This window comes from Microtus ochrogaster, unplaced genomic scaffold (assembly GCF_000317375.1).
Source record: "Microtus ochrogaster isolate Prairie Vole_2 unplaced genomic scaffold, MicOch1.0 UNK6, whole genome shotgun sequence".
Classification (NCBI taxonomy): Eukaryota; Metazoa; Chordata; class Mammalia; order Rodentia; family Cricetidae; genus Microtus; species Microtus ochrogaster.
In genome coordinates, this window is record NW_004949104.1 from 12,821,395 (window position 1) to 12,829,477 (window position 8,083).

The window sequence follows — 8,083 nt, forward strand, 5'->3', positions numbered from 1 at the left end:
TGGTTGTGAGCCACCATGTGGTTGCTGGGAATTGAACTCAGGACCTTTGGAAGAGCAGGCAATGCTCTTAACCGTTGAGCCATCTCTCCAGCCCACAGGAGAAATTTCTTTCCTTTGGTGAAAACAAATAAGGACACATCCGTGTGGTCTCATTTCCTTCAGTATATCTGTTCACTCTGACTTTCAGAAAAGCCTGGACAAGACCCAACAGCCTGAAGCTCCCTCCCACCTCTGCATCTCCCCAGCTTTATTGGCTCTTTGAGTACAGATCTGTGAGCGCGTCTTGGAGCTTTGAGTGACCGAGTGGCTGGAAAGCTCTCATTCACTCCCACCCAAGCAAGACCTGCTTTTCACATCTCCCTTCTAGCAATTCTATCCCAAGTTACTCAGCATCTTGAAGGTAGATGCAATGGACACATTTCCTTCTCCAGGAGGGAATGATGCTTGAGATAGACGGTGAGAGTAAGGGCATCCCAGAGCCAGGTGTGGTGGCACACACCTTTAATCCCAGTGCTAGGTGAGGCAGAGGCAGGACCTGTTGGCTCAAGGCCAGCCAGGACTATAGAGTTGAAATCCTGTCTCAAAAATTAGGGGCTGAAGAGATGCCTCAGCGGGTAAGAGCATTGGATGTTCTTCCAGAGGACCCCAGGTTCAATTCCCAGCAACCACATGACAGCTCACAACTGTAACTCCAGTTCTGGGGGATCTGATACCTTCACACCAATGGACATAAAAGTTAATTAAAATAATAAAATTACAAATTAAATGTGCCTTCAGGATAGTACATAACCCTGTAGGTTACTGTCACCTATTGTCAGTGCACGGGGTCCCATTCCCCAGGACATAGTTGACATCAACTCATATTGGAAGCACACCTATTTAATATTTGACTTAACATTTAGTAGACTTACCCAGAACTTACAGTTTCCTTAAGGCCCAAAAGGATCCAGAACTAGAGCCTTTTAGGTATTTTAAGGGTTTGGAGGTTTCGCCCCCACTGTAGAAATCTGTAAGTGGCCCTTTAGGTCAAGCTCCTGCATAAGGATGTCTATGAAGTATATCCTATCACCTCAAGTTCCCTGCAAACCCTGTGCGCCTCCAAGACCCTCACTCACGCTCCCACTAAAGACAGCTACAGAGATGGCTCCCTTGTCAGCTAAGAACTACTGCCGAGGACCCAGTCAGTTCTCAGCACTGGTCCAGACCAGTTGGGTCAGAGTTCCAGTCCCACGGAGAAGATCAAAGACCAAAATAAACAGAGATGACAGGAATCAAAAGCTGGGTCAGGAGAGCTACCAGAAACACAGCTCTTCACACCCCTCACTCAGGGAAGCAGAAGACAGGACATCTGACAGGACCAGAGCCCAGGTATCTCAGGCTCCCTCTCAGTGAGGTTCACCACGGAATGGCAAATGCAGCATCTGACCACATATCTAGGTGGGAAGTGCCAAGTATCAATTCCTACACTACAGGCCCCCAGGCTCTGGCACCACCCTGGCTGAGGGACAAAGCACCTACATCCCAACATCAAGACCTCCAGGCAGTCTCCAGCCCAGTGTAGACCCCAACAGAGCACCCACGCTGGGCAGCTCAGTCATGTGATTCCAGCTCCTGGGACATCCAATGTTTTCCACTCACATGAACACACAGACACACCAACCCACATATAACTAAAAGTAAAATCTTTAAAAGAAACAGAGAAGGACAAGACATTAGCAGGGTCTTTATTCAACAGCAGCTTGGAGCTGATGCCGCCATCCCGAGATCTATTTCACTTCTCGGGATCTTTGCAGGTTCCAGCTCATTTCAAGAGACAGCACCTTTTATATGTACTTGTACACAACCTTGGAGGGCACAGTTTGAAGGTGGAGTCGCACAGGACACTTGTAAAAGTGTGACAACAGAGTCTCACTGTAGCCCACAAGAAAGTAGAATTTGTGTGCTGGCAGCTGCCTCAAGACAAGGGCACAGATGTCCACTTGGTTGGCACGGCGCTTCAGAACGATCTGGTCAGCCAGGCAGCCTGGAAAGGTGCCCAGCATGAATTTTCGAAGGAAAACATCTTCCACTGTTCTCTCTGCAGCGTGATCTTCTCCATCCAGGTTACCTGAAGAGGATGCAATAGAAGAATCAGCCAGGTGCAGATCCACCAGACCTGACATTCAACAGGTCTGGACACTCAGTTCTATCCTTGCCCCAGCCATTTCCTTTTTCTTCTGAGGGAGGAAGACTAACATCTTAAAATTCAAAGCACAAGGATACCAAGATGGCTCAGCAGGGAAAAACGCTTGCTGTGAAAGTCTAACAACCAGAATTCAAGCCCCAAAGCACACCTTAAGAAGCCAGATGCACTTTCAGTGCTGTAGCTGCCTTTGAGTCCCTGTGCATTCATCCATGAAGTAATCCATTAAACTCATTAGTCCACACCTCCCCACAAAAACGCTACTAAAGTTGCTTCAAGCTCTGACCCTGAATCAGCAAAATGCCAGGGGAAATGACCTCGTGCATTTGTCTCTAGGGGCAACCAGCCTGCTATGAATTTATTCTGGAGTCTAAAGTTAACTGTCTATGTAAAACGTTATCTTTGTGACTGAGACTCCTATGTCAGCCTGAGTAATGCAAAATATCCTAACATTATTTCTATTGGTCAGAATTACACAGATTAAGCAGAAATCATCTTCCTGACCATCCACAGCAGTATGTACACCCAATAGATGGAATATATACATGAGAAAAACACACAAGCAGTGGGAAAACACAACCGTTCTTAGGGAAGAAATGAAGTGGAACATGACAAAAAATACAGACAGGAGCAACCGGTTTCCACAGCCAGTGACCCCATGGACTTCACCAGGTGAGGCTCCCCAACAGGAGAGCCTGTTATATGTCTGGTGGGTCGACTTGTTAAATACTAGCTGTCATCTGCTGTGTATAGTCACGGCAGCTCTCAGCACCTGGGTACCGGCAGCCATGCAGTATAGTTTCAAAGACTCTGACCCCAGGGACTCCAAGGTGTATCTTACATGTTTTATGGGATGGACGGGGCTAGGCATTGAACCCAAGAAACTGTATTTTACATGTGCATCCTATTGAATGTTAATTCAAGATGAGAGCACATGCTGAACAAAACACATCCTCATTAGTTCACGATAGTTATGTTCTATCTACACCATTACGCACTGAGCTAGTGAGTTCTGAGCCACTGCCCCAGTGGTCATTCACAGCAAGCTTTGCACAACAAGCCTCTATCAACAGATTAATACATAACTAATTTTATGTGTCCTTCTATTTAAAGACACTGCTAATATATATGGTTGACTCACTAATATTGAGCTCTAATAACCCAGGCCTAATTAAAGTTTATCTAATAAACATTTTCTCCATAAAGCATGTCAGTCATCTTGAGCTCACAGGAACATGAGACAGCATTTCAGGGTCAAAGTGTCATACCCCAGTATAGGGTACAGTAATGGTTGAAATATGGCTCCAGACCAAAATGACACATTGACCACCTAAGCTTGTTCTATTGAGCTCTAATAACCCAGGCCTAATTAAAGTTTATCTAATAAACATTTTCTCCATAAAGCATGTCAGTCATCTTGAGCTCACAGGAACATGAGACAGCATTTCAGGGTCAAAGTGTCATACCCCAGTATAGGGTACAGTAATGGTTGAAATATGGCTCCAGACCAAAATGACACATTGACCACCTAAGCTTGTTCTACCTCAGCTGGGAACCCACGTGTGAGCCTTGCTCTGCCACTCCCCTGAATGGCCCTGAGTGACTTTGGGGTGACAGATGAGTTTTAATCCGAGCCGGCAGACAGCTCAGCAGGGTATAGATTACTGCACTACTTTGAGGGCCTGAGCTCAGATCCCCGGAACTCACACATAGGTTGCCTTAACAGTGGCACCAGCAGCTGTAATCCCCATGTTCCTACTGTGAGATGGAGGGCAGAGGCAGGAGAATCCCCAGAAACACGCGAACTAGCCTGGTACACACAGCTGTTGACAACAAAGAAACCTGTCTCAAACACGATGAAGGTAAGCACTGGCCTGAGATGTCTTGACTTTCACATACATGCAGCGTCATACATGTATACCTGCACTCACATGTGCAAACACAGGTTAGACATTTTACACACGAACACCATACATACAGATTATTAAATACACACACACACACACACACACACACACACACACACACACACAAGGACTGGGAGTTGAAACTCCAGTATCTAAAAAATAAATAATCGGCTGGTGATAGGGTGCACACCTATATGCACAGCACTGGGAGTTCCAGGCAGCCTGAGGCGCACCGCCAGGCTCACGTAAAGATGGTTCTGCAGGTAACGATCCCTGGGACCCATGTGGTAGGAGAGAATTGACTGTGACAAATCACACACACACACACACACACACACACACACACACACACACACTGCATACAGAAATGGAAATGTATTAAGAAAAATAAAAAGCAGGAGAGGGTGAGAAAACAGCCGTCTGCAAACACGGGTGAGTAACAAAGACCGAGTGTGGTACGTCTGCACAGTCTGTGCTTTGCATTATTAGGGCTCTCTTCCCAGGTCTGTGCAGACTCCACTACCTCTTCGCCTCTGAGTTCTTTCACATCTAAGTAATGTTGAATCTTGTTTGTAGGCATGCAGATACTGCCTTCTCTGGAAGCTCAATGGAGACCTTAACTCTCACTGAACAAGGAATGCATCCTAATCTGTGGGTCACACTGTAATGCGTGCAGGTGTGCTTGAGGGCAGTATGAAGGAAACCAGGGATTACAGCCAACGAGTCCTCTGTCGCGCTCCATTTCCATTTACTTATTTGTTTCTTATTTTTTTGGCAAGACAACAGCTCTTTCGAGACCGGCTGGCTAATTACCCCACAGTCGGCCTGTCGCCATCATCCTCACAGCCCTGAGCTGTAGTCACAGGCCCACCAGTTTTACATTGAGGAGCTGGGCGGGTCCTCATGTGAGAGCGACACTGCACTTTACTAATCTTACTCACTTTTCCAGGCCCATAACTCGATGTCTTTTACTTTTATTTAACTTTATTTTTTCTTGCGACAAGGTCTCACTACGTAACCTTGGCTAATCCCGAGTGATCCGGAGTGCTGGTATTAAAGGCGTTCGCCATCACGTCCGGCCCCATCACCCAAAAATTTGGATCTTTGCCTTAAAGAACAGGTTAAAATGTCACCCGTGCCACCGTTTCAGTCAGACCGGGTGGTGATCCGTCCCGGGTGCCCTCACCTGTGTGCAGCGACAGCCAGCCCTTTCGGTGCGCAATGTGGTGCGGGGCGTGCGCCTCCTCGTAGCTCACCGGCTTGTCCCCCTTGGCCACACGGACTCGCGCCGCCCGGTTCTAGAAGCAAAGGGGCGGTCACGAGGCAGCCGGCCTCCTCCCTCCCCCCCAGGCCCCCAGCCGGCGGGGCGGCCCGCTGCACTCACCTTGGCGCAGACCGCGGAGGTGTGCAGGGCGCGCCAGGTGCAAGGCAGCTCCCAGCTGCACGCCAGCACCTGCAGAGAGACCGAGAGTGAGCGGACACCGGGCGGCGCCCCCAGCTCTCCCACCCACCCACCCGCTGCCCACTCACCCGCTGCCCACTCACCCGCCGCCCACTCACCCGCCATCCCAGCCCGCGGACAGACGCGGACGCCGCCATGTTGGACGGGCGCAGAGCGGAACGCGCCAACGCGCAGCCGGGAAGGAGGCGCCGCGGGGCAAGAACCAATAGGAGGAACCCGGGCAGGGGGCGGAGCGAGGCGTGGCGTGGGCGGGTCGGGGTGCCGCCCGCTAGTCTGTTGGATTTTAAAGGCGAGAATTTGATGATATAAAACATGAGATTTTTTTTTACCCTCAAGGAGCAGGTGGTAGGCGAGGCTTCGCGCCAGCCCTTCCGTGCTCCCACCCTAGCCAGCGTTTTTGCCTGCAACCCCAGCATCAGCCTCCCTTGGCCTGGGAAGTCGTTGGCCTTCGTCTGCGCAGATCCCAGAGAAGAGGTTGCAGGGCTGACTCCTAATCTTTTAAAGCCGGGCGGTGGTGGCGCCCGCCTTTAATCCCAGCACTCGGGAGGCAGAGGCAGGTGGATCTCTGTGAGTTCGAGACCAGCCTGGTCTACAAAGCTAGTCCTAGGACAGGCTCCAAAGCCACAGAGAAACCCTGTCTGGAAAAAAAAACCAAAAAATAAAAAATAAAATAAAATAAAAAAAATAAAGTGAGGAGAAAGAGAGGCATTGTATTGAGGGTGCGTCTCAGCGGCAGAGCCAGACAAGGAAGACAGTTTTTAAAGGGCAAGCAGATTTATGAGACTGTCACAGGGCCAGCTAATGCTCAAGCTAGAGCGGTGCAGATGTAATTAGTATTCAGAAATTATTAAAGGTGCGGGAGCAGGGGAGCACCGTGGATATTTTATTTTAGAACTCACTGTTCTAAAGTACATGGATGGACTCTGGTGTCTCACTCTCATTATATAACAAAATCTACTAAGAATGGCAGGCGCCTTCAGAAGCGAACTCCTTTTAAACAGCACCTTGAAGGCATCCTTCAGGAAGGGCTTAGTGTTATATGCCTTTAATCCCAGCACTCAAGAGGCAGAAGCCAGCAAATCTCTGAGCTGGAGGTCAGTCTGATCTACAGAGAGAAATCCTGTATAAAATAAGAAAAAAAAAAGGCACCCTTTCCTTTATTTCAGATAAATGCTCAGGAAACGGACCGAGCGTGCATGAATCTCTCTTATCCAAAACTTTACATTTTTAAGTTTATGCGCCATGACTTTTGGCTAACCATACCCAAATACATGTCTACTGTTTTTCCTTCTTAAACCAGGACTTTAAAATGGGAGTGGTCATGAGCACTTCTAATCTCACAACTTGCAAGGCAGAAGCAGATGGATTCGTAACGAGTTCAAGGTGGGTCTACATCTGGAGTTCCAGGCCACCAGAGCTACATAGAAAGACCCTTACGATGAAGCCAACTCCTATAACAACATGTACAGGTTCTCTGGGTAAAATCCTCACTCCTTCCCTGTTCAGGAAGGGCACTGCTTTGGAAATAACTCTGTTGCTACCTTGCCTCTTGCAGGTAGGCAATGTTTTTCAAGACATGGTCTCCTGTAGCCCATACTTGCCTGGAACTCAATGTGTACCAGAAGCTAACTTTGAGCTCCTGATCCTCTTGCCTCTGCCTTCTGAGGTGTGTACCACCTTGTCTGGCCACAGGTAATAATAAATCTTTCTCTACTCTTATATCTTGGCTATATTTATTTTGACTTTGCACTCTCCAAGAGGCAAACATGTAACATTTGTACAGTTCACCCTGGGTTCCATTATGTAGAAATGGAACGTCTCACCCATAAGGGCTAGTGACATGGCTCAGCTGATAAGGCACTTGCTGCCCAAGCCTGCTGCTCTGAGTTCTATCCCCAGAGCCCTTGTAAAGGTAGAAGGACCAGAGGACCTGCCTGTGGTGGTATGAATGGGAATGGCCCCATTAGGCTCCGATCACCAGGGAGTGGAATTGTTGGGGAAGGATTAAAAGGTGTGGCCTCATTGTGTCACTTAGGAGTGGGCTTAGAGGTTTCAAAAGCACAACTAGCGCCCACCCCAGCCTGCAACTTGGGGATCAGATGTAAGTTCTTAGCTACTTCTCCAGCACAGTGTCTGTACCTGTCTGCCTGTGTGTTGCCATCACCATGACGATAAATGCCTCTGAAACTGTAAGCCCCCAATTAAGTGCTTTCTTTTGTAAGAGTTGCCTTGGTCATGGTGTCTCTTCACAGTAATAGAACAGAAACTAAGACACTCCCCCACAAAGCTCCACATGCCCCTTGAGTTAGCACGCACACACATGCACATATATGCACACATATATAAAAATTTAAAAAGTAACCACTTCTTTGAGCTGTTAGGATGAGGAAGGTTTTTAATAGTCACTTGGGAGGCTGACGCAGGACTGCTTTGAGTTCAAGGCTATTGTCATGTATACACAGAAGAGAGCATTTCATGACAAGGCTATTGTCATGTATGCACAGAAGAGAGCATTTCATGACAAGGCTATTG

General features: G+C 48.2%; 1 protein-coding gene across 1 annotated transcript; it reads right to left on the bottom strand.

The window, feature by feature from the left end:
* Positions 1-1,703: 1,703 nt before the first annotated feature.
* Mrps24 (mitochondrial ribosomal protein S24) lies at positions 1,704-5,862 on the bottom strand. The gene is made up of 4 exons (XM_005366171.2): positions 5,650-5,862; positions 5,474-5,542; positions 5,276-5,387; positions 1,704-2,107 (listed from the first exon to the last, which is right to left on the bottom strand). Exons 1-4 carry the CDS (start codon positions 5,686-5,688, stop codon positions 1,824-1,826), a joined length of 504 nt encoding a protein of 167 aa, XP_005366228.1. The 5' UTR covers positions 5,689-5,862; the 3' UTR covers positions 1,704-1,823.
* Positions 5,863-8,083: the final 2,221 nt, after the last annotated feature.

Excerpts from the sequence above, each read along its gene's own strand:
- Mrps24 (XM_005366171.2), bottom strand. The coding sequence starts at position 5,688 with ATGGCGGCGTCCGCGTCTGTCCGCGGGCTGGGATGGCGG. Across the intron at positions 5,543-5,649 it reads TCCGCGGGCTGGGATGGCGG|GTGCTGGCGTGCAGCTGGGA; the intron begins GTGAGTGGGCGG and ends GTCTCTCTGCAG. Across the intron at positions 5,388-5,473 it reads CCTCCGCGGTCTGCGCCAAG|AACCGGGCGGCGCGAGTCCG; the intron begins GTGAGTGCAGCG and ends CTTTGCTTCTAG.